This window comes from Balaenoptera musculus, chromosome 4, assembly GCF_009873245.2.
Source record: "Balaenoptera musculus isolate JJ_BM4_2016_0621 chromosome 4, mBalMus1.pri.v3, whole genome shotgun sequence".
Taxonomy (NCBI): domain Eukaryota; kingdom Metazoa; phylum Chordata; class Mammalia; order Artiodactyla; family Balaenopteridae; genus Balaenoptera; species Balaenoptera musculus.
This window is the reverse complement of record NC_045788.1, coordinates 139,548,597-139,573,286: the sequence shown is the minus strand read 5'-3', so window position 1 is coordinate 139,573,286 and position 24,690 is coordinate 139,548,597. Positions and strand designations below refer to the sequence as shown.

Here is a 24,690-nt window from a genome sequence, read left to right as displayed (position 1 = left end):
ATAATAGCCGATAGAGTGATCTTGGTAAAGTACAGAGGAAACCACCAAAATTGACTAAGATAAAACAAGTAGCTTTAATATGCTATTATTTCTATGAGAGATGGCCATCTTAGTCTATTCCATTAGGAAGATCTTTGTGCTGCATTATCTTCTTCTAGAGATGAAAATAATTAAATAAAATGGAAATCAGATCAAAATGTATTATACATAGAAATCTTAAAAAGAGGCAAATCTTAAATTGATCCAGCTGTTTATTCTTCATGTAATTGAGGCTATTTCTCTGCCACTAAACAGAAAGATTTTATATGCTCTGAAAGAGTCATTGCCCTATAATTAAAGGAGCTATCATTTTGTTTATTCTGCTTTGGAGGTTTTTTTAATCACTGCTGTGAACATTCTATCTATGAAATCATAGCATTCAATTTTTTTTAAATAGGATGTTGATAATTAGATGTTAAAACTTTTTAAAGCACCATATTTCTTTGATAGAATTAGTGCTTCATTAAAAAGTTAATTGAAATTTTTTAAAGTGGAATTCTTTTTATATCCATCAGAAATGCTGAATAATTTGATCTGAGCAGCCTGCCACTCCATAGTCATCCTCTACACATTTTTTTCTGTTGTACTCAAATAAATTATAGGTCATTATTAAAGTCACTAGGACAACAGACATTTCCTCAGTCCATTCCAAAGAGTGGTTAGTGGGTCCCGACCCTGCAGCGTTCTAGCCTAGGATCCCTGGGGGATAAGTGGAGGGAGGAGGGTGAGGCAAGGCCCACTCAGAGAGCCTGAAGCATCCATGGGGGAGTGATGGTAAGAACATGCAAGATTATAATCCAAAGGGCACTCTAGGATCGACCCCATACTAGGACACAAAGCAAGCCTCAACATATTTAAGAGTATGGGAATTATTTCAAACATCTTTTCTGACCACACCTGCATGTAACTAGAAATCAACCACAGTAAAGATACGAGAAAAAAACTATTACGTGGAGACTAATCCAAAGGGCAATAATGATAAGGACCATAAGGGACATATAAACAAAGGGAAAATATAACACCTGATTGAGGGGATTAAAGAAGGCTTTACAAGCCTTTACAAGTTCATCTGTTCAGCTAAGTAGTGTAAGAGATTTGAAAATGGATTCAGCCACTATTGGGTAAACATCCAGTTTTATAGAAATTACTAAAGAGCATTTAAAGTAGCTCATTGTGGCTAATTTTATCTTATTTACTGGTTAAAAAAGTATCTTAGACATGAAAGGAAAAATAATACACCAGCATCCCAAGACAAGAATAATTCTGGAGTGAAAGTAGGACTGGGAGATGCTGTTCCTAGCCTTTTCATGGGGTGATATTAAAGCACTAGGATAAGACTAACCTTCTAAGCAACCTTTACATCATTTCGAGGAGGATACTGTTGAGTTCCTCAGAAATGCATGACTCCACCCACCAGACCTAAAGCCGTAGCACAGAAAGGCAGAACACTGGAAATGTGAGCTCTGTGGCTTGGGTGTCGAAAGGTGAATATCGTTAGCTGTATTTTCCACTCTGGGTACAATTTTAGGGAGGCAAACATGTCAGAAGCCTTGTAAAAACTTGCTGTAAATATTTTTTTAAATCAAATGCATGAAGTTCCTATTTATTTTCCTAGGCATTTTACAAATGTGAATTCATGTCCTTGACTATGACAGGGATAGTTTTAGGAAGGGAATTCAAATGATTTTATTTCTAGATTTTAGTAAGAATTTGTCAGATGCCTTATTTTAATTATTCCTCCATTTGCCAAACCATGGTTATAGCTCCTTCCTTGACGAGCAAACTTATTAGATGCCTTATTTTAATTATTCCTCCATTTGCCAAACCATGGTTATAGCTCCTTCCTTGACGAGCAAACTTACCTTATAATCTATACAATGGAATTGAACTCAGTAAGTGTCTATGAATTCAAACTCAGCAACTATTTATGAGCTTTTATTATTACTAGGCATGGTATTAAGAGCATCTGCACAGCCCAAAGGAGAGATCTGTAGTCCAGCGAGCTTGTATGGCTGGCCCCAGATGTCCTGTACCTGTTGTCAAGCCTGATCGTACACATATTTCTAATCACATCAGCCTCCACACTTCCAGTGCAATGGTGTTGGCATAATACCCCAACTACCTCCCAGAGCAAAAACCCATGAACATTTGATGTGAAGCACGATATTTGCAATAGCTCAATAGATAAACTACTTACACATTTTATAATTTAAGTGTGTGTCTTGAAAGAATACTGAAGTCTTCCCTCAAGAAAACTATGGACTGTCCCTATTAGGTGACACCAGCTAAAGAGAAGAACCCTGTTCTTCTTATTCAACAATCTCTGATGGACCAAGAAATACATAACTTGGCTGCCACTTGGAGGATTGCAACTGAGAGTGATTAATTAATAATCAATGTCAAGTTAACTCTGGATTCTGATAGAATCAGCATGTTTAAATAATTTTTAGATGAGAAAGAACAAGCTTTTCTCAAATGGCTAACAGGAATTTATGATGGGCACAGAATATTGGCCACCCCAGTCCACAAATGCCCTGTCTGCTCCATCATGCTGGCACCGACCAGAATTAAAAATGAGCTGTGGGGCAGAATTTCCCATCAAGAACCAAGAGTACACAAGTCATATACCTGGCATCAGAGCTTTCTTAATGTTGATTAGTTTTGTATTCCCACAGGTCATGAAGTAACACAAGCCTTCCCTTAAAACAAAGGTTTAGCCCAATTATAGTAATCCATTCAAGATTAATTCATATTGTAGGAATAATAAAATCTTCTAGAATGGCTAATATCTCTGTCCTGACTCTGAAAATGATGAGACTAGAGAGTTAAAGATCTACCAGAAGAAAATTAAATATTTAGATATTTAAATATAGAGAAAAGTGTATTTCTCCCCCTCCCCATAAATTTCTCCTTTTGACAAATTTGATTCATTCATCCCTAAGAAACTACACTGGGAGTCTGTGTTTCCTTATGCTACCATTTCCTATCTTGTTGCCCTTAGAGTGTAGCTCTGCTTTGTTATTTTCTATTCTATTTTCCATTCTATCCCTCCATGCTCATTTAATGCTTCAAAGTCTTTGAAGGATCAGCCTAGCTGAAGTATCAGGAAAAATCCAGAAATAAAATCAATCCCTCTCACTGAGCATTCCCAGTATTTGGGAGGTAGTATCACATAATGGAATGCAGGTCAAAATTGACAAGTCAGCTCAAACATGATTCAATCCTTGTGTTGGAAAATCGGGTATCCAATAAAAAGAAAATTAAGGAAATGTAAATATAATCAGTGCTATTATACATCATATAAAATTTTAAGGAAAACGTTCCATAAGGAAGTAATAGTCTTCCTCCCTCTTTCTCAGAACAAGCATATTTGGCTGAGCATTGAGAAGGGTTTAAACAAATAGATTTGCTTCACTACCCTGAATGGGTTTCTGATTAACCTTTTTCCCATTTAGCTCTTTTTCTCTTACCTGTTGCCACCTCTTGAACTTGTTAGCAATGGTTGAATTATGCACCATCTATGGATAAGTAATGCTGTTTAAAACAAATATTATATAATGTTCAGTACCCCCCTCTATTGGAGACATCCCATACCTGCGGGCATCCCTCTGGAGACGGCTAGCCTTGCTCTCCCTTACAGCGTTCACGTGTGAGCATCCTTAACCAAGCACCTGCAAGTGACAGCTAGTCCTAGCACAGCCTTCTCTCCTTTTGTGAGCAGGGCTAGCCTTTCACCTTCTCAAATGTGACTCACCCCTCTCTACAGTGAGTTCAAAGGCCCCTACCACCCATAGGTGGGAATGTACACAGACATCTCTCAACAAAAATATCCTACTCTTGACTCAGCTTCTTATGGGACCCAGAGATAAGTGATGGTCAGAACATTAGAATCAGAAATCCCTGTGTAGGTGGTCTCACATTTTTCTAAGGAAAGAAAGTACTGGCATCTTTGGGACTATTCTCACCTCTTAAGGACACTGCTAAAACTTCATGGTAACAGGAAAAGTCACATTTAATATCCAGTTACATATATAACAAAGAAAACGAATCAACTCTTCAATTATTTAAATTGTTCAGTCAATTTTCTGCTTGCCCTGCTACTGAGACCAAAAAAATGGTGCCCAATTTTATGGCAGTCATCAGGGGAGCATAGTGGCAGCACCAGTGCAACCAATATTCCCAAATAACCGGTAGGAACCCCTGAATAGATTGACTCTTATTTTCCATCCTAATCCTTAGAGAAAGGTCATTCCAACTGGGGGAAGTTTTTATAAATAAACCTCTTTTACTTCAACTTTTGGTTACTCTTCTATGTACATGGTGGAACAAATATTGCTGCATAAGAAATCATAGTTTTATCATTGACTTCAGCTACGCTTCATGTCTCAGGTAAAAACTAAATAAATAAGGGCCAATTGTAGCTTATAGACAGGATAGTGATTGAGTTTTAACTAAGGACTCTGCACTCTTCATGGAAAATTTTGTAAATATATTTTAAAGCTCTGTTGAAGTTGAATGTTCAGTAAGTGCAATCGTTATAATTTGCACGTCATAAGCTTTGTAAAATTAATTTGGCAACAACATCGCCTTCGAACATTACAGAACACAAGTACCCATAGTCTTGGGATTGTCTTCTTGGTTTTCCAGGAAACAAGTCAAATTCCCTCTGAGCTTCTAGAGGAATTAATGTTGCCCATGATTTTCTATAGCGGAGTCAGGCTGGTGTGCATAAGGGGATGAGGGGTTGGGTGGCTAAAGCGGGGCAAGTGGAGTGCAGATGCACACATGCATCCTAGCACATATGCACGTCTGAGCACGCTGGGCAAGAGTCCCATAGTCTCCCTTTAATCATCTGCACTAGGGTATCTGTATGTTAAATATTTGACAATGGGAAATTCTCTGACATTATTTTTTATTGAGAGAGCATAGGTTTTACGACAATTAGGAGGTAAAGTTAACACTTGTGTCCCCCGTTTAATTGCAGAGCTGGGACTGCAGCTTATGCAGCCTCGTGACCTACATAAGGTTTACTTTACAGCTTACAAGGGTAAAAGTAATTTCTTCACGTGTTTGATTGCTTGCAATTGGCAGCATGGGGTGTGAGGAAGCAACACTGGACTTGATTCAGAAGCCCTGAGCTTGAGTCTCTGCTCACCTTTGTCTGGCACAGTGACCTCAGTGAGTCACTTACTCTGGACTTTAGTTTCCCTACAATACGGATAGGCTGAGAATTTTCCAAATCTTTAAGTTCTAGTTCCTTTTTGCTTACCAATTCCTTCTTCAATTTATGTCTCTCTTCTCAACTTTACTACCGCTGTCAGTAGGAACCAACACTTTGTTAAGAAATTTCCTCTACTAAACATCCAATTTCATCCCTTGCAGGTTCTACCTTCCACAGAATACCAGAACATGACCACAGTTCAGCCAGGTTCTTTGCCAATTTGTAACAAGGATTGCCTTTCCTCCATTGTCCAATAACATGTTCCTGATTTCCATCTGAGACCTCACTAAAATGGCCTTTACCATCCGCATTTCCACCAGCATTCTGCTCATTGTTATTTGCGTATTCTCTAAGAAGACTGGGGCTTTTTCCTCAGCTCTCCTCTTTTCTTTCTGAGCTCTCACCAGAATCACCTTTGGCGAACACTTCATGGCAATCTCAGCTTGTTCTATCATCAACCTCAAAACTCTTCCAGCCTCTATGCATTTCAAAGCCACTTCCACATTTTTAGGTATTTATTACAGCAGCACGCCGTTTCTCAGTACTAATTTCTGTGTTTGTCTGCCTGGACCGCTATTTTGTTATTAAGTTCATAGATGTTTCTCATTGCTGTGTCCTCATGATGAATTGATCCCTTTATCATTATAAAATTACTTTCTTTATCCCTGGTAATATTCTCTGCCCATAAATCTACTTTGTCTGATACTAATATAGCCATTGCAACTTTCTTTTGCTTGGTGTTAGCCTGGGATAGATTTTCTGTCCTTTTATTTTTAACCTACTTGTATTTTTATATTTGAAAAGCATTTCTTGTTGGAAGCATATAGTTAGGTATTGCTTTTATATCCAGTCTCAAAATCTCTGCTTTTAATTAGGATTTTAGATCATTTACACTTAAAATAATTATAGGTATATCGACATAGGTTTAAATCTATAATCTTGCTACTTTTTTATTGTCCTATTTGTTTCCTGTTTACTCCTTTTTAGACTTCTTTGAATCAACTGAATATTTTTTATAATTCTATTTTATTTTCTGTTGTCTCATTAGTTTTATTTTACTCTTATCTTGTAACTTTAGTGGTTTCTTTGGGATTAATGCATATCCCTTTTCATTCTACATTCAAGTGATATTATGCACTTCACGTACAGTTTGAGAGCCTTACAATACTATGCTTCCATTTTTTTTCCCTTCCTAACATTTGTGTGATTGTTTTCATACATTTTACTTTTATATATTTTATGAACCCCACACTACATTTTTATTATCTTTTATTTATTTATTTTTTTTTAAATTTTTTTATTTTTTTAATTAATTATTTTATTTATTTACTTTTGACTGTGTTGGGTCTTCGTCTCCGTGCGAGGGCTTTCTCCAGTTGTGGCGAGCAGGGGCCACTCTTCATCACAGTGCGTGGGCCTCTTACTGTTGCGGCCTCTCCCGTTGCAGAGCACAAGCTCCAGACGCGCAGGCTCAGTAGTTGTGGCTCACGGGCTTAGTTGCTCCGTGGCATGTGGGATCTTCCCAGACCAGGGCTCGAACCTGTGTCCCCTGCATTGGCAGGCAGATTCTTAACCACTGCGCCACCAGGGAAGCCCTATTATCTTTTAATTATCAATTATCTTTTAATGAGATGTAAATAATAAAAAATCATATGTATTTATTTACGTTGTTACCATTTCTGGTATCTTACATTCCTTTGTGTAAGCTTATATTTCTACCTGGTATCATTTTTCTTCTGCCTGAAGAACTTTCTTTAACATTTCTTGTAGTGTGGCTCTGCTGATGATTAATTCTTTCAGCTTTTTCTATGTTTGAAGAAGTCTTTTTATCTCTTTCATTTTAAAATATATGTTTGTTGAATATAGAATTCTAGGTTGACTTTTTTCTTTCAAAACTTTAAAACTGTTGTTCCACTGTCTTCTTACTTGGTGTCTTAGTCAGCTTGGGCTGTTATAACAAAAATGCCATAGACTGGGTGCTTTTAAGCAACAGAGACTTATTTCTCACAGTTCTGGAGGCTAGAAATCTGAGATTATGGTGCCATCATGCTAGGTAAGAGCCCTCTTCCTGGTTGCAGATTTCTCATTGTATCCTTACGTGGTAGAAGGGGTCAAGGGAGGTCTCTTGGGCCTCTTTTATAAGGGCACTGATCCCATGGGTGCCCTTCACCTCCCAAAGGCCACACTTTGGGACTGTGGTTTCAATATATGAATTTAGGGGGGACATTCAGACTATAGCACTTGGATTGTTTTTGACAAGAAGTCTGTGACATCTTTATTTTTGTGCCTGCATAATATGTCTTTTCTCTGGCTACTTTTAAGATTTTCTCCCTATCACTGGTTTTGAGCAATTTGATTATGATGTGCTTTGGTGTGGTTTTCTTCATATTTTTGTGGCTGGGTTTTACTGAGATTTTTGGCTTTCTGGGTTTATAATTTTCATCAAATTTGGAAAAATTTCAGCCACTATTTCTTCAAATGTTTTTTCTATCCTGCCTCTTTTAGTGATTTCAGTTACATGTATGTTAAGCTACTTGATGTTGTTCCATAGCTCACGAATACTGTGTTAAATTTTGTATTCTCTTTTATCTCTGTGTTTCACCTATTAATATATCTTCAAGTTCACTAACCTTTTTTTTCCTGCAAGATCTCATCTGCTAATAATCTAATCCAGTGTATTTTTCATCTCACATACTGTAATTTCATCTCAAGTTTGACTTGAGTCTTTTTATATCATTCATGTATCTATTTAGATTTTTTAATATCTGTAGTTATAATACAATTATAATAACAGTTTTAATGCCCTTGTCTGCTAAATATAATATCTGTGTCAATTATGGGTCAATTTTGATTGATTAAATTTTATTTTCTTTACGAGTCCTTTTTTCTTGTTTGTTTCTTTGCATTTCTGGAATTTTTTATAGCAGCTTTTTAAAAATTTATTCTATTGAAGTATAGTTGATTTAAAGTGTTGTGTTTGCTGGGTCATATGGTAGTACAGAGTGAAGTAAGTCAGAAAGAGAAAAATACCGTATGCTAACATATATATGGAATCTAAAAAAAAAAAGGTTCTGAAGAACCTAGGGGTAGGATAGGAATAAAGACGCAGACATAGAGAATGGACTTGAGGACACGGGGAGTGGGGGAAGGGTAAGCTGGGATGAAGTGAGAGAGTGGCATGGACATATATACACTACCAAATGTAAAATAGATAGCTAGTGGGAAGCAGCTGCATAGCACAGGGAGAGCAGCTCGGTGCTTTGTGACCACCTAGAGGGGTGGGATAGGGAGGGTGGAGGGAGACACAAGAGGGAGGGGATATGGGGATATATGTATACGTATAGCTGATTCACTTTGTTATACAACAGAAACTAACACAACAATGTAAAGCAATTATACTCCAATAAAGATGTTAAAAAAATGTGTTAGTTTCTGCTGTACAGCAAAGTGATTCAATTATACATATATATATTTTTTTCATATTCTTTTCCATTATGGTTTATCACAGGATATTGAATATAGTTCCCTTGTTGTTTATCCATCCTATACACACTAGTTTGCATCTGCTAATCCCCAACTCCCAATCCACCCCTCCCCCACCCCCCCTCCCTTGGCAACCACAAGTCTGTTCTCTATGTCTGTGAGTCTGTTTCTGTTTCATAGATAAGTTCATTTGTGTCATATTTTAGATTCCACATATAAGTGATATCAATCATATGGTATTTGTCTTTCTCTTTCTGACTTAGTTCACTTAGTATGATAACCTCTAGGCCCGTCCATTATAACAGCTTTTTTGAGTTATAATTCGCATACCATGAAATTCATGCTTTTAGAGTATGAATTCTAAAAGCCACAATTCAGTGGCTTTTAGAATATTCAGAGAGTTGTACAATCCCCATCATTATCTACTTTTAGAACATTCATAATCCCCCCCAGAAAAACCCATACCCAATAGCAGTCTATCCCCATTCTTCCCCTCTCCTACCCCGCCCCTGGCAACCACTAATCTACTTTCTGTCTCTATGGATTTGCCTATTCTGGACATTTCATACAAGGTAATCATAAATGCGTGGTTTCTTGTGATTGGCTTCTTTCACTTAGTATAATGTTTTCAAGATTCATCCAAGTTAAGCATGTATTGGTACTTCATCATTTCTGTTGTTGAATAATCCTCCATTGTATGGATGCAACACATTTTATCTGTTCACAAGTTGCTAGATAGTTGGGTTATTCATATCCAGAAAATTTTTATTGAATGCCAAACATTGTGACTTTTACCTTACAGGGTACTGGATATTTTTATTCCTGTAAATATTTTTGACTTTTATTCTTAGATGTAGTTCAGTTCCTTGGTGACAATTTGATCTTTATGAATCTTGTGTTTAATATTTGTTAGGCAATACCAGTATGGTGTTCAATCTAGGGCTAATTATTCCCCACCACCAAGGTAAGGCCCTTAGGCACTATGTCCAGTGGTCCACGGACCTTGAGGGCTTCCAGTCTGGCTGGTGGGCGCAGACACTATTCCCAGCCCTGCGTGAAAGCTGAGCACTGGGGCCTCCAGTCCTTTCAGGTGGTTCTTTCCCTGGCCTCAGATGGTTTCTCCACATGCACGCATCTGCTCAGCTGAAGACCCAAGTGGGACCCTCTTCAGATTCTCCATGTAACTGTCTTCCTGGTGCTCCGTCTTGTGGACTCCAGCCCCCTTCCAGGCTCTCAGCTCTGTCTCCTTGACTCAGGGAGGCTGCTGGACTCTTCCTGGGTTCCCTTCTCTGTGCCATGGCCTGGCAACTCTCACAAAAATGTAGCAACCCTGCAATGGTTGGCCTCACCTCATTTATTTCCCGTATTTCAGGGAAATGGTCACTGTCCTTCATTACCTGATGTGCAATGCCTTCGAAGATGTTTCCTATATTTTGTGTGTTCTTTGGTTGTCTCAGGTAGAACGGTCCATCTGGTTCTTGTTATTCCATCCCAGCGGAAAACAGCCGTGCCGTGACCCATAATGTAAAGGGTTAAATTACTCATTGGTGGCTGTCATAGCTGCTGCATAGACAAATTCGGACTATGTAGATATTTCAGATCCAGCCTTTTAGAGAGGGATGAGAGGTGGCTTTTGTTTCTTATAACAGATAATGTGTTAATAAGCATTCCTTTAGGAGATCCATTTGTGCCATTGGCCTCCTTGAATGTGGGAACATTTATGTCTCCTCTCACAGGTGATCAGCGAGTTTGAAGCCTCTCCTGACTCATTTTCCTACAGAATTCCTAACCTGAGTCGGAATCGGCAGTACAGCGTCTGGGTGGTGGCCGTGACCTCAGCCGGGAGAGGCAACAGCAGTGAAATCATCACAGTGGAGCCAGTAGCTAAAGGTATGCCACCCATTATGGTAAGGGCCTCATTGCCTACGACGATTCGACTGGTGTTAAGTCTCTATTCTCTCTGAAATAAAGCTTAAAACGCCCTAAAGATCAAGTAAACCAGAATACCATGTGTTATCACATTTCAGCCCAAGAAATAGATTTGCTGCTAGCAAATCTGGGCTTTTGTGCAAATCAGGAAAGCATCCTCCTAAGGACGAGTGGCTTTACAACTTCCGGTGCCTTGGGGGAAATTAGGAAAAAGAGCCCCCATTCACCCCTTTGGGTAGGTGAAAAATCACTGCATAACGGCTTCCCAAGCAAGTTCTAGTATCTTCAAAATCAGGTCTCGTGCTTCTGAAAGAGAAATGTCTGTTTTTTGGTCTATGGAATTTAGAACCTTACAAATATAAGAAAATCATTAGTTCTTCTTCTATTGATGGAATGCTGTATACAAAGACCTTAAGTAACAAAAGGAAGTTTGTTTTAGGAAGAAAAAGTTCCTAAAAATGAATATAATATCTTTACATTGAGATGTTAAATCTGGCCCTAAAAAGCACGTATAGACACAGAATTATTCTACTTCTTCTACTTCTGGTAATTGCTACCGTGCGGTTGTTAGAGTATCCCTAAATTAACACTTGTCAGGAATAAATGTATTTACCTCACAATTGCAGGCCAGCAGGAGATGCCCCGGGTTTGGGAATACGCCACATTGGCAGTTTATTACTCATAAGGCTTCTAGGTGCCTGAAAGAGAAAATAAACATTCCAAGATTCCAATTTTCCCTCTAAGAGTGCTTGGTAACATGCTGGTAATGTGACAGCTAAGAAAGAGGCAGAATAAAGTAGTGAAGGAAAAAGAGAGTGGTGTCACATTTTGAACATAAGTTCAAATAGAAAATAAGTGTATTGTTGGTAAGGAATATAAACGGTGGATTCTTTTTGTCTATTGTACCCTCTGATCATAATATCCAGCTACCCACAACGTACACTTTCTTGCACTTAGAAAACAGTGATTATCAAAGGGCATCAGGACTGTGGGATTTAAAAAAAAGAACTGCAACATAAGATGTCGGGTTAGAGACAGCCTCACCTCTTCTGTACTCTTGTTCATTGAATGTTACATCTCCAGACCCAGCCAGGAATGGCTTGGCTAAGGTAGAGGACGTACCATACTCAGAGGGGAACCAACTGGAAAGTGGCTACTTCCACGGGAATAGGACTTGTCTGGGGAGATTAAGTGTCATTTAATAAATCATTTTGAGTGCTTATTGTATGTCAGGCATTATGCTAGCAATACAAGGGTGATTTTGTCAAGGGAGCCTGACTTCTGTAGCAAAATATCCTGTAAGTGTCAGTGGCTTAACCTGATAACCCAGACCAAAACAGATGTTTCTGGACCGGGTGGCTTTCCTGGGTGGCTCATTCCACATGGTGACTCAGGGATCCTGGCCTCTTCCACCTTGTGATTTGAGGTCCTGGGTCCTTTATTTCCAGCCATGTAGTTGGAGAAAGAGAGCATGGAGTCTCATAAAGAAGGTTTTCACAGGCCAGATGTGGAAGTGTTTCCTTCATTTTTACCCATATTCCATTGTATAGAATGAAATGTGGGTCGCACCTAATTTCAAAGCAGAGCTTGGAGGTGAAGCCAGGCTGAATGTCCAGAATGAAAAGGAAACAGGGTGTGGTGAGCACACAGGAGTCTCTTCTAAGGATTATATACAACACACGTGTTTACTCTCTGCCCTCGTGGAGCTCAAAATTGGGTGGGGACACGGTAAACAAAGCATCACAAATATACATGTATAATTGCAAATGTCAATAAATGCTTTAGAGAACCCACTTTAGAACAGACCCCACTTAGAGCCTTGGCCACACAAAGATGAGTAAATGCAGTTACATGGCAAGGGAAGAAGATGTGTCCCAGTGTTCGAAGGCCTGCAGCCTAGGAAGAGTTACGTGTGTTGGAGGACTGGATGCTGGACCCGTGGGTCTGGGGAGGGGGGAGTGGTCTCAGGAGAGCCGGGGGGAAGGCAAAGGCCTGGCCAGGCTGGGCCTTCAAGGCTGTGTTCAGGATTTCAGATTCTACTCTAAACAAAATGGAAAGACACTGTGGAGTCTTAACCAGAGGAGGGAAATGATCCTATCTTTGTGTGTGCATGTGTATTAAGATTTCTTTTTAGAACAGCTTTAGGTTTATGGAGAAATTGTGATGCTAGTAAATAGAGTTGCGCACTTCACGTCAGGTTTCCCCATCATTGACATCTTACATCAGTAGGTGTACTCGTGACACCTAATGGCAGGTGTGTTTGAAGACCATGCTGATGTCTATATGCTGAGTGGATCACAGGGAGGTAAAGGTGGGAAACACAGGAGACCAGACAGGAGCCCGAGCAGTCAGGCAGCGTGGCCTGGGCTAGCGTGGTAGCAGAGGGGCCTGAAAGGTGTGTCCTGGGTGTAGAAGTGATGGGACTCAGTGGACGATATGCAGGGGACAGGGGGAGAGCAAGAACGAACAAGCAAATCTAGCACGCATTGTTGTAGATGGTGGTGTCATGTACTGGAGAGGATGGCCATGGAGGAAGGGGTTTGTGAGGCAGGTGAAAGGATACGGGGACATTTTGGACACATTCAATCCGATGTGACTGAGAGCCTTCCACCTGGAGATTCTGTGCCATTGGGGCGAGTCCTGACTCTTAAGAGACATCTGGCAGGAGGCAGAGAAGGAGCAGACTTGGCACCCAGGCACCCCTCACACCTGGGCTGGGGGGAGCCCACCTGGACCACAGAGGGGGGCGGAGAGTCAGGTCCAGGGGTAGCTGGAAGCACGTCGGCTTGCACTGGGGAGGGAGAGGCCTGGGAGCTGGCAGAGCAAAGGGTGTCAGGCCAGACAGGCAGGGGCAGGACCAGGAGGGCAACGCCGGGAATTCGGCAGAGATGCTTTGAGAGGGAGGGATGCTGGGCTGTGACAGCTGCTGCTGGGAGACCAAGGGAAGCAAGACTGGGAGTGCCCTTGGGTTTGGCCACGCAGGGGACCTCAGGGACCTTCCAGAGAGCAGCTGCGGTGGGGAGCGAGGACCGGGTGATGGGAGAAAGTGAATGGGAGGTGGGGAAGCAGAGGGACTGAGCAGAACATTCTCTAAATGTACATCACCAGGAAGAAGTGACAAGAAAGGGAAGCTGGAGCGAGGGCAGGGTCTCACCCCAGGCAAGGCTCTGGTTTCTGAGGTTTACCGCGTCGGCTGCAGAGCACGCCGTGTGGCCGTGGGAAGACTCCGAGGACAGGGAGAGGTGGGTAATACAAGCTAAGGAGCCGACGGCCGCAGGGTGAGGTTTGGAGAAGGAAACACAAGCGGGTTTAGAGATTCAGGGGCAGGAGATGCAGAGCTCCCGGCTGCGGTCTTCCAGTTTCTGTATCAAGTATCAGGCAGTTCGGGGCTGTGAAGGAAGGACCGGAAGTTTGAGAAGAGAAGGGACAACAGGAAGTCCTCATTGCAGAGAAGCGGGAGGAAACTTACTACCGAAACTGACACGGGCAGGGAGAGCTGAGGGGCCAGGTGAGGTTGGTGGCTGTGAATCTACGGCGGTTCCCAGGTTCCCGGGTGCGTGGATTTCTCCAGAAGTGTTCAGCTTCTCATGCTTAAATGGGGTTCACCCAGAGTTAGGGTCGATCTCCATGGGTTTTCCAGAAAGGGGCTGAGCTAGGGAACACCTCCGGGGCGGAGCAGACGTCCGGCCGGCAGGCACCGCCCAGGAGCCCCCGACCCTGGCGAAGCATAAACCATAACGGCCGAAAGGTCCAAGCTGGACAGACGGGGCCACCCGCAGGCTGAGGAAGCTGGTGCAGCTTGTTTTCTGTAGTTGTTGGAAGATCAAGGCAGGCTGGCAGCAGTGGCAAATCTGGGGGGTCCAAAACTCCAGGGTAAAGTTCAGGAAGAGGGCTGCCGCTTGGGTGGAGGGGCAGCAGAACGAAACCACACACCCAGTCCTGGAGGAACGCCATCCTGGGAAGGAGCCCAGGGCCGGGGGTGGGGCGTGGGGGCAGACCCAGAGCACACGGCACGTGGCTAGAGCAGCACAGGTGCTGGGAGGGGTGTCCAGGTTGCTGGTGGGCTGCGGTTTCTCATCAGAGTCACCCGAGGTGCTTGTTCAAAGACAGACCCCCGGAGCCCACCCAAGATCCGTTGAATCACAGAGCCGGAGTAGGAATCTGCATCTTTAGCAAAGATTCTAGGTAGTTCTCTTGCCCGCTCCAGTTTGCTGAGCCTTAGAATTTCAACGTAGGATCCTGTAAATTCCAACTTCCACAAACGGACATTAATTCTAGAAACCGGGTGTGTTGGGCTTGAAGATGAAGTGGTTTTAGCCAGTGTTTTTCAAAAGCCTAGTGGAAACCCACTCATAAGTCCTGGAATTAATTTTAGGCGTTACAGCCAGCATATTAAAGAACTAAAATGGAATAGAATGGAATAGAGTCAAATGGGCTAGACTAGACTTGAAAAGAAAGTAGAAAATATCAGAATGCATCATACACAGTAAACATGAATGTGTAGAACTTTTCTACATACATGTGTTTTCATTTACACACACATTATGTGTGCCGCTTCTGGGATTCAATGTAACATATATTTCTTACAGGGGGAGGGGCTGTTAGAAAGCTTGAAAGCCCCCAACTCTAGCGGGGTTTCCCTAATCACCCCCAGTTTGCTGCAAGGATATTCCTCATCATAAAAGGATGGTCTGAAGGGTTTGAAAGGGAAAATGCCTAACTTCCAATGTCAGAAATCCGATGCTACCTGCCCAGGATATTTTTGTTACCGAGATAGAAAATCAGAAAGGTCAGTAAGTAATAAAGCGGGCTCTGCCCTGGAATACTCCATTTCCAGGTGAAAGGTGCCGTCCGTGAGCCACCTCTGAAGACCCTTCTCTGAGGAGGAAGAGCTGCAGTTTCCCCTGCAGGCAGGGAACGTTGCTTCAGACACATGGGTGGCTTTTGCTATAATACTTGCTGCACAAAATAGGCCCAGCTTCTGAGCCCGCTGGCACTTCCTCTCGCTCTGCTCTTGCCTCCAATGCTTAGAACAACAAAAGTCAGAGCTGTCTGGCAGACCTCAGTGATGAAAGCTTTGTGCTCTAGCCCAGGATGACTCCTAATGAGTTGGCTCTGGGAACTCCACCTTTCCTGGCATTCCAGCACTCTCCTGAGAAGTCTGCTCCCCACATCTGCTGGCCAGTCTCAACCCTCAAGCCCAAAATGGTGCAGGGGTCCCAACACCGGTCCCATCTTTCTGGGTCCATCATCAGACTGGAGCTGCCTTCCACCAGTGGACTCCTTGTCTGTGCACCCAGGTGGGCTGAGCTTCTAGAGAGAGTGGCCCAGAAAGCAGTGTCCCAGTGAAAGGCAAAGGCCGGTCAGATCATTCAGCCTCTGGAGGACTCGTATCTTGCTGTCTCTGTCAGCTTCTGTGTCTCACCCAAGAAAGTGGCACTAGGAAACTGTCAGTACAGGGCCCCTCTGGTCTCCAAGGAGGCCCCTGCTGACATGGGGCTTCCCTGGGCTTTTTCCTCTCCGCTTCCTGGGCCCTGCAGCCACTTTGGGACTGTACCAGGGCCCATGTCCCCAGGAGGTGCCCCTGTTTCAGCATCTGAATCACTGCCCCAGGCAAACAGTGGTTCTTCAAGAGAGACCAGTCCGGAAATGTTTATATTCCTTAACGTTTGTGCTGAAGATCAAGCTGATATAATAAAGTCGGGAAAGTACCACAAAATTGATAAATAGAAGTCGTTACAGTTTTACTTCTTCCCGTCTTGGGACTTTATGTTTTGTTTTGTCTATTCTCTCAGATATTACAAGTATGTTTTAATGTGCAGTTTTGGGTGTTGAGAGAAATTGCTTAATAAAGTGCTTTGAAAAATAACTGGGCTCATAGAAAGCACATCTTGGAGCTGCTGGGCTTATGAAGCCCCAAGTATTTAATTTGGGGTCCTTGTGGTTTAGTCAATACAAGGATAAAGTGCTACAATAGGGGTTTTCGGCAGTTTGTATGTTCGTACAATGAACATCCCTTAGACACACTCTGATACCAAGAACAGTGTTGACAGGTGTGACATTGATTGGCAGGGATGCACTTTCCTTTCTGGGGTGTTGCTGGGTTGGGGAGGGTCACCTTGGCCTCTGTGTAGATGACTCTGGAGTTACTGGGCTTCTGCTCTGTTTGGTGGTTCAGCTCCCGCACGAATCCTGACCTTCAGTGGCACGGTGACCACTCCATGGATGAAAGACATCGCCTTGCCTTGTAAAGCTGTTGGGGACCCTTCTCCTGCGGTAAAGTGGATGAAAGACAGGTAACCAGTAACCCAATGTATGCCCTCAGTGCATCGGACACACCGTGCTGAGTCTCGTGGTCTAATTTTGTATATTTACATTCTTGAAAGCTCCAGGAAAACTACCCACTCTTCTGCGATAGAGAGGAAGTTGGTTGAGGGCGGTGGCGGAAGAATCTCAGCTTTAACACTAAAAGGATCTGATCTGTCTTGTCAGTTCTCTAAAAATTCCGAGCTTTACATTCATAAGAGAATGCTTCCGAGGAAAATAGTCTAGCCAGCCCAGTAATCTCCGTGGAAGTTTCCTGTACCTTATCACGAATATCTCCTGTATATCTGAGATGAACGTACCCAAGGTGACTGGAGAATTAGCACTTATCTCTTCTCCTTCCAAGATAATGGACCAACTAACGCTAACTCAAATGCTCTGAGAAATAACTTTTAGAAATGGAATGCATTAAGACTTAGCTAATATAAAATCTGGTTTTCCGTGCTCAGTAGGAATTATTACAACAATAGCAGATGAGATGGAAGGGAGGAAGCGGGTGAGATGGATTCTGTTCGTGTAATTTTTTTAAGTAACTTACCTCTATTCAGAGGCAGAAATTAAGATATAAATAAAGGGCTGAGAATTCACTGATGAGCCTAGAGATTTGGTATAAAATGGATTCGGAAGAGTTCCTATTTTCAAACAAAGACGCTTAAAAGACACAAACTCTTGAAATGATGGTCTTGGTCCAGTGACCACTTTCTCATCTCTTTTAAGTCAGTTAATACGAAGGAAGTAAGTAAGCTCCCGAGGTCCAGTGGCATTCCACCGGATGTGGGGATGACCACAGATGACTGGACAGTTGTCACCATGGCCGAGGCCAAGATGTTGCCAAGGGAACTCTGTTTATACTAGAGTCAGCTCTTCACCCTCTTGGCATACCACAGTTCCTTTCTTATGCCAAAATCATTAACAACTGTAACTTTAAGTGAGTCTACAAGCGACCCCAAAATTTAGTTGTCCCTGTCTGATCTGGTCAAAATGACACATCTGCCCACAGAAGCAATTCCCATTGGGATACGACCAGCATTGACCTATGCAGGAGCCAGAAGCCAGGCCCTTCACACGGACCTTGTTGCTTCAACACAGCACTTTTTACAAAGGACAAAACTCAGCTATGTGACTGTTTCTGTCATATAATCATCGTTTAGTTCTTACCTAATATAATCTTCCAGATGGGTTGTTTGCTTCAGAAAGAGTGTTTATGCTTTTCCCCAACCTCAGCTAACTTGGATTGTAATTTCTTTAATCTGCGCCTTTTTCTTCCCGTGAGGTAGTAACGGGACACCCAGCCTCGTAACGGTTGATGGGCGGAGAAGCGTCTTCAGCAACGGCAGCTTCGTCATCCGGACGGTGAAGGCGGAAGATTCTGGCTATTACAGTTGCATCGCCAATAACAACTGGGGATCGGATGAAATTATTCTAAATTTACAAGTACAAGGTACCACGTTTTGGGACTCTTTCTGATGCTCCTTTTTGTATGTATGCCTGTGTGCAAAGAGTGAACAAATTTAAAAATCAGCCTTTATAAAGAGCTAATTGCTACTTTCATATTACGAAAACTTAGATGTTCGTTTTGGAGAAAATAATTAAACACATCAAAGTAAATAAAAAGCATTCATAACCTGAGAGATAACACTGTTTACATTTTTTTTCACATAGGGAACCTAGTCTCATTTGTCTTTAGGTGTGCATTGCTGAAAAAGCCCTTCTTAATGGTGTCCACTAATTGCAGGATTTACTTCACACATGTATAAGTGTAACCCGGAAACCACCAGCAAGAAAAAAGTCTGAATTGAGGTGTTTTATGAATGTTAATTAACTGAATTGTCATATGCAGTGTATATATATTAAAAGGATACTAACTAAAACTCTGTAGGGCATTAATGTTTGTGTTTTAATACAGTGTATGTAATTTTTCTTGATATCATACACTGAAAGTACATGACAAATTTAAGATTGTCAAATTAAAATCATGTGTAAAATCCCAGATGGCCACTGATTGAGTTCAAATTTAGATGCACAGTGATATTTTATTAGTAGAAAAAAATCAAAGTGTAAAGTCTCCAGATTTAAGTGCTATCACATTAATAAATCACAGCAAGTAAAAAATAAAACCAATGTTGTCCTCAATGGGAGGGGAGGGAAGGGGAAGAACTATATATTTTTTTAAATAATGCAAAATTGATCTGGAATTTCAAGTAACTTGAAGTCAGGAGATTTCAGGGCATTTTTGGAGATAGACACTATATTATGGCTCTAAAGAGATGAATCCATTTTTCATGGCTTTGGGTTAGTATATCAGGCTTCTCTTGGAGGAAAAGAGAAGGACATTTTATGAGAAGCTTTCTATATAATCTGGATAACCTTTCTAAATTCCTTCAGTATTGCTGTCTGCAGAGCTAATCCAAAATAGTACTGAGGCCCATTGATTAGAAGTATGTATTCTTCAAACCTTGTATGACTATTCAATTCTTGTGCTGCCACTCAATGGCACACCTTTGAGTTCAGAGCTGAGTGTGTGTGTGTGTGTGTGTGTGTGTGTGTGTTGCCTCTTGAGCAGGGGTGTACGTGAAATAGTGGAAATTTTGGCAGTTTTTTTCCCACTAGCCAGGCTTCCTCTCCCCGCTTCATATCGCTGAGAACTGAAAAGCTAAGTGGGTGCCATTTATCTTTCTCACTTGAACCATGGCTGAAATTTAGAGTAGAATGATGCATGGATCCTTCGTAAGTTCACAGAAGATTTCGATTAGCGATGAGCAACTCAGAGATGTAAGGAATCGGGGAGGGAATGAGGAAATAAATCCAAGTAGAAATGTGGTTGAATTTTCTTTAAATAATGGAATCATCCTGTTCTATCTCTTTAGCCCAGGATTTCAACTAAATAGACATTTTGACAGAAGTGAATTGCATATTTTGTCAACCTGAAACACTTATTTAATAAATGGCTGTTAAAAAATCATTTGGTAAATGACTGTTAAAGAAGACTGAGGATGTGAACAACTAATTCTTGTTTTCTAAAACCTGTTTCCTCTCTAGTTCCACCAGATCAGCCTCGGCTTACAGTTTCCAAAACCACCTCTTCCTCCATCACCCTTTCATGGCTTCCTGGGGACAACGGGGGCAGTTCTATCAGAGGTAATGAGAGATAGGTGGCCCACAACAGTTGATTCATCGTCATCATCTGCGGGCAGATAAGTGACACATATTTATCAAGTAACCGTTATGTGTTAGTTTATTTCTCCCCCAAACTCATCATATAATTAATTCTTCCATTACCTATGCAAATAACCACACATCTATTTTTAGGGTATTTGTTGCAACTCACCCATTCATCCAAGGAATCCCATTCACAAAATGAGTATCATGCATCCAATCTGAGTGAAATATTAACACATGCAAAAAAAAAAAGAAAGAAAAAACAAATGTGGTCATCTCTTCCCCCGAGATGCTGCATTGTGCTTCTTCCCCACGTTGTCAACGCTGTACCATCCATTCAGGTACTCAGTGCTTCAGTTAAGTAACCACAGTGACTGTTCTGACTTAGAAAGTACTGAAAGATAGGAAACGGTCTGTTTGCACAAAGCTTTTGCAATTAGTACAGAGTAGAAGAGAATTAAGGGAGTTTATACTGAAGGAATGAGTTAGTGTGATGATCCCAGCCTAAGTGGCATTGGGAGAACATTCTGAGCAAGTTGTAGACCAAGGGGAGGGAGAGAACCGAGAGGAGACTGAGGTTGCACGGGATTAAGGAGCCGAGGGACAAAAGGGGTTGTAGAGCAGGTGGGAAAGGATGACAGATAGATTTCTGCAGGCAGAGGACATCCTTCTTCTGAGAGGAGGAAGGTGAGAAGACAACAGGAAATACAGGGGCGTTTTAGGGTGAGGCCAGTGGTGTCTGGAGCCGTCTCCCTCCAGCTCATGAGAGCAAGTTGCCGCCCCTCTTCCCAACTTAGCCCTCAGTGACCACGGCCCCTGCTGGGGATATTTACACACCACAGAAATCAGAAATGCTACCCATCAGGGCTTTTTTTTTTTTCCCCAAGAGCCAGTTGTTAAACATTGATTAGCACTCCACTGGGCGAAGGGGAGGATCTTTCCTTTTTTAGCGAAGAGAAAGGTGAGATTTTCTTTTTTGAATAGTTGGATGATTAGGGGTGAGGATGTGTTTGTGGGCTTGAGGAGCGTGGGAAAGATTTGTAACAGCTGCCGTGGGAAATGCACAGGGCGTCATTAATCGAGAAACAAAGCCATTGCTAAGCGTGAGCAGGGCCCCAGCTGCAGGGAATGGCACAAAGCGTAGTGGTCACAGTTATCACGGTTTAATGAGTTGCTCGAGTGATCTTGGACAGTGGGGCAGAAAAGTGGATCATGGGTCACCAAAGCTGGTGACCGGCAGGGTAAGTGCGGTCAGAAGTCACAAGAGGGAGTGAAACCAGGCTTCTGATTGAAATGGTCTACCAGAGGTTCTAGGCTAGGTGGAGAAGCATTTTATGAAAAAAAAAATGGGGCACCGAGGTAGGAGTTCAAGGGACCCTAGGACTCCAGGCTCAGATGAAAGGAAGTCTTGGTTCTGTAAGTGTGAGATCATGGGAGAGGCAGTACAGGAAGGGTGTCAGAGCAGAAGGTCTTAGAGTTGAAGCCAACTTTAGTAATGAAGGGTTTCCAGGCAAAGGCGACCAGGGGTCCTTGAAGCACAGGGGTGGCCAAAGCCATTGACACAGGGGTTCCCGTCTCCAAGAGTTAGAAAAGCTTCCTAGAAGTGGTTTAGATGAAGGAAATGAGAAGGAAAGCACAATCTCCCCGATGAGTAGGGCACCAGGGAGGTGGCGAAGTCAGGATAGGACGGTGGGAGCTGACCCAGATGCGTCTCACATATCAGGCGCTGAGAGAGCTGTCAGGAGTGCAGATCAGGAACACAGAAGGGAAAATGAGGCTGAGGAGGGAGGAGGGACCCCAAGGCTGCAGGGGGCCAGAGGGGAGGGAAGGAGGAAGCCAGTGGGGTGACACTGACCGTGGCTGCAGAAGGAGGGAATCAGAGATGGGTGATCTCATGTGACGCGCATGGAAAACACTTACTGCTACCAGCTGGGGGTTCAGAGGCTCTGGAGCGTGGGAGTGAGATGTGCTTTCGTCGCTGGTGTCAGAAATGGAATCCCATGGGCAGGAGGGAAGATGCCAGTATGCTGGTGTAAGGGCACCGTGCATCAGGCAGGCCAGTCCTGGGCTGCCTGGATGTGAACATTTAGGAGACAAGGACAGAGCAGACAGGATACGTTTGCCCCAGGAAGGCGGCTGGGGTGACAGGAATGAAGGCGTAACAGGGAGGGATGTCTCCGTGATCACAGGAGTGCAGGCTTCAGATTCTGGCGGTAGGATTTGAATCTTGCTTATAAGACCCCAGAGTGGTCACCTAACCTCTCCGGGCCTCAGCCTCTTCGTCAGCACTGCGGAGATAATAATTACTAATCCACAGGGTTATGCGAGGTGCTGTGAATAACGGGCTGTGGACAATGCCTGACACAGTCATTGTGGAGAGGGAGGCGGTGGCTGAGGAGATTCCTACCCCCGCTGATAACTCACCCCTTTTCCAGAGCTTTGGTTCTCTTAAAAATAACCCAGCTTCAGACCACGCCCATCCCCAGGCATTCGGCACGTGTGCTCGCAAGGTCAGGTATTTAGAGATTCAGTAACCATTCCCTGCTGCCCAGTTACACCTTTTAAAGGGAATGGGCAGAAAGTGGTTTTATCTTCATCACGCCATCCAGCAATCCCACCGTAGTAACGCCTGGCATGGCCTAAATACCTCGTAATCAGTATGTCATCACAGTACCTCTCCCAGCCTGGGTTCAGTTTCCTGGAATCCGCAAGAGTTCAGATGTTCCCTTCCAAGGATGTGCAAGTTCTGAGAACGCATCCCATACAGAGTGCAAGCTTCTGATGGAAAGCGAATCGCGCTCTTCTGAATGTGTCCTGTTTTCTGAAGGTTACATATTGCAGTACTCCGAGGATAACAGCGAGCAGTGGGGGAGCTTTCCCATCAGCCCAAGCGAGCGTTCTTACCGCCTGGAGAACCTGAAGTGTGGGACTTGGTACAAGTTCACTCTTACTGCACAGAATGGAGTGGGACCCGGGCGCATAAGTGAAATCATAGAAGCGAAAACGTTAGGAAAAGGTATGTAAGCCTTCTTTAGTTTCTAGATTTCCTGTTTTCCAAATCAAAGGGGAGGCTGGAATCAGAAAAGATGCATCATACATTTACATGTTGGTGAGTTTGAACTTTGTTATTCCCCAGATGGGTTTGGTTCAATGTGTTACAGGGTATTGAAAGAGATGGCCAGTCCATACAGAATATTCTGGTTCTCTCTTTTCATTATTTCATTTGCAGTTTAAAAGAAGAGTGTCCACAGATATAGAAAACAGACTTATGGTTACCAAAGGGGAACGGTGAGGAGGAGGAATAAATTAAGAGTTTGGGGTTAACAGATACACACTACTTTACACAAAATAGATAATCAACAAGGACCTACTGTATAGCACAGGGAACTATACTCAATATTTTGTAATACCCTATAAGGGAAAAGAATCTGAAAAATAATAGATAGATAGATATATGTATAACTGAATCACTTTGCTGTATACCTGAAACTAACACAACATTGTACATCAACTATACTTCAATAAAAATAAATAAATATATTAAAAAAAAGAAGAGTGTCATTTGAAAATCAAGGGCTTTGGTGCCGAGAGAAAGTTCCCAGGCTGAGTAGCCTTGAAATGTGATCTTTGCCCTCTCACCTTCTTCTGGGGTGACCTTGTCCCTCAGTCACCTCACCCCCTTCCACCTATAACTGTCACATTGCCTCACAGGCCCCACTTTCCAGGTGAGAAGTCACCGGGGTAGATTGTTAACGTTGGTGTGAGTTGGTTTTTCCTCTGAAAATGGACCTTCAGGGCAATGATGTTCAGGGGTGAAATTTGCAGCTCAGAAACACCAGCAGGAGGGAGGGATATGGCTGCACGTGAGTGTACGTGAGGGGGCGGAGAGAGGGTCTTTGTAGGTTTCCTCACTGCTGACTCTCATCCAGTGGCGTGGACCGGATGGCAGGAGAGTGAGAGATTAGAAAGTGAAGGCGTTCATTTGGATGCGGCACCTGAGTTTTGGATAACGTGTACCAGGGTTCAGATGATGAGGGGTTGATTTGTGCAGAAATATACCCACTGGGTCCCTGGGCTCCAGTGAGAGGCGCTAGATAGCAAGGATGCCTGTGGGTACTTCCCAAATCCAAGTCTGCCTTCTCTCGAGTCAGGTCCCTGAACGCACACGGGTCAGCCCAGCACAGCACAGCGCTTCCTTCAAAACCACCCAAGGAGAAGCCGTCCCTCAGAGCTACCCGAGAGGCTGCATCCTGGGCTGAAGTTCTCAGTTTTGTCTACCAAGTAAAACATAATTCTCAACTTTAGAAAAAAAAAAAACACTCAAGGAAACGCATACATGAGAATAGCTTTGTTCTTCAGGGGACTAACGCTAAGATTCACAGAAACAACCTCTACCCACCCAATGTTCCCTTTCACACCTGGGGAACATTGGTCCGTAAGATCCCTATAAAACAGTGGACAAGCGGCCCGTGACCCAGACTTGGACTGAGCCCCGCGCCTGTGGGGAAAGCAGCCCAAGGGAAACGTGGGACGAC

At 42.9% G+C, this 24,690-nt stretch overlaps 1 protein-coding gene across 1 annotated transcript in view; it reads left to right on the top strand.

Moving 5' to 3' along the window:
- DSCAM (DS cell adhesion molecule) overlaps window positions 1-24,690 on the top strand; it is a 605,868-nt gene that overhangs the window by 528,290 nt on the left and 52,888 nt on the right. The window contains exons 21-25 of the mRNA XM_036849729.1: window positions 10,480-10,633; window positions 16,851-16,968; window positions 18,274-18,437; window positions 20,036-20,134; window positions 22,983-23,171. Of these exons, the coding sequence (XP_036705624.1) occupies window positions 10,480-10,633; window positions 16,851-16,968; window positions 18,274-18,437; window positions 20,036-20,134; window positions 22,983-23,171 (724 nt within the window). The remainder of the gene's footprint in view (window positions 1-10,479; window positions 10,634-16,850; window positions 16,969-18,273; window positions 18,438-20,035; window positions 20,135-22,982; window positions 23,172-24,690) is intronic.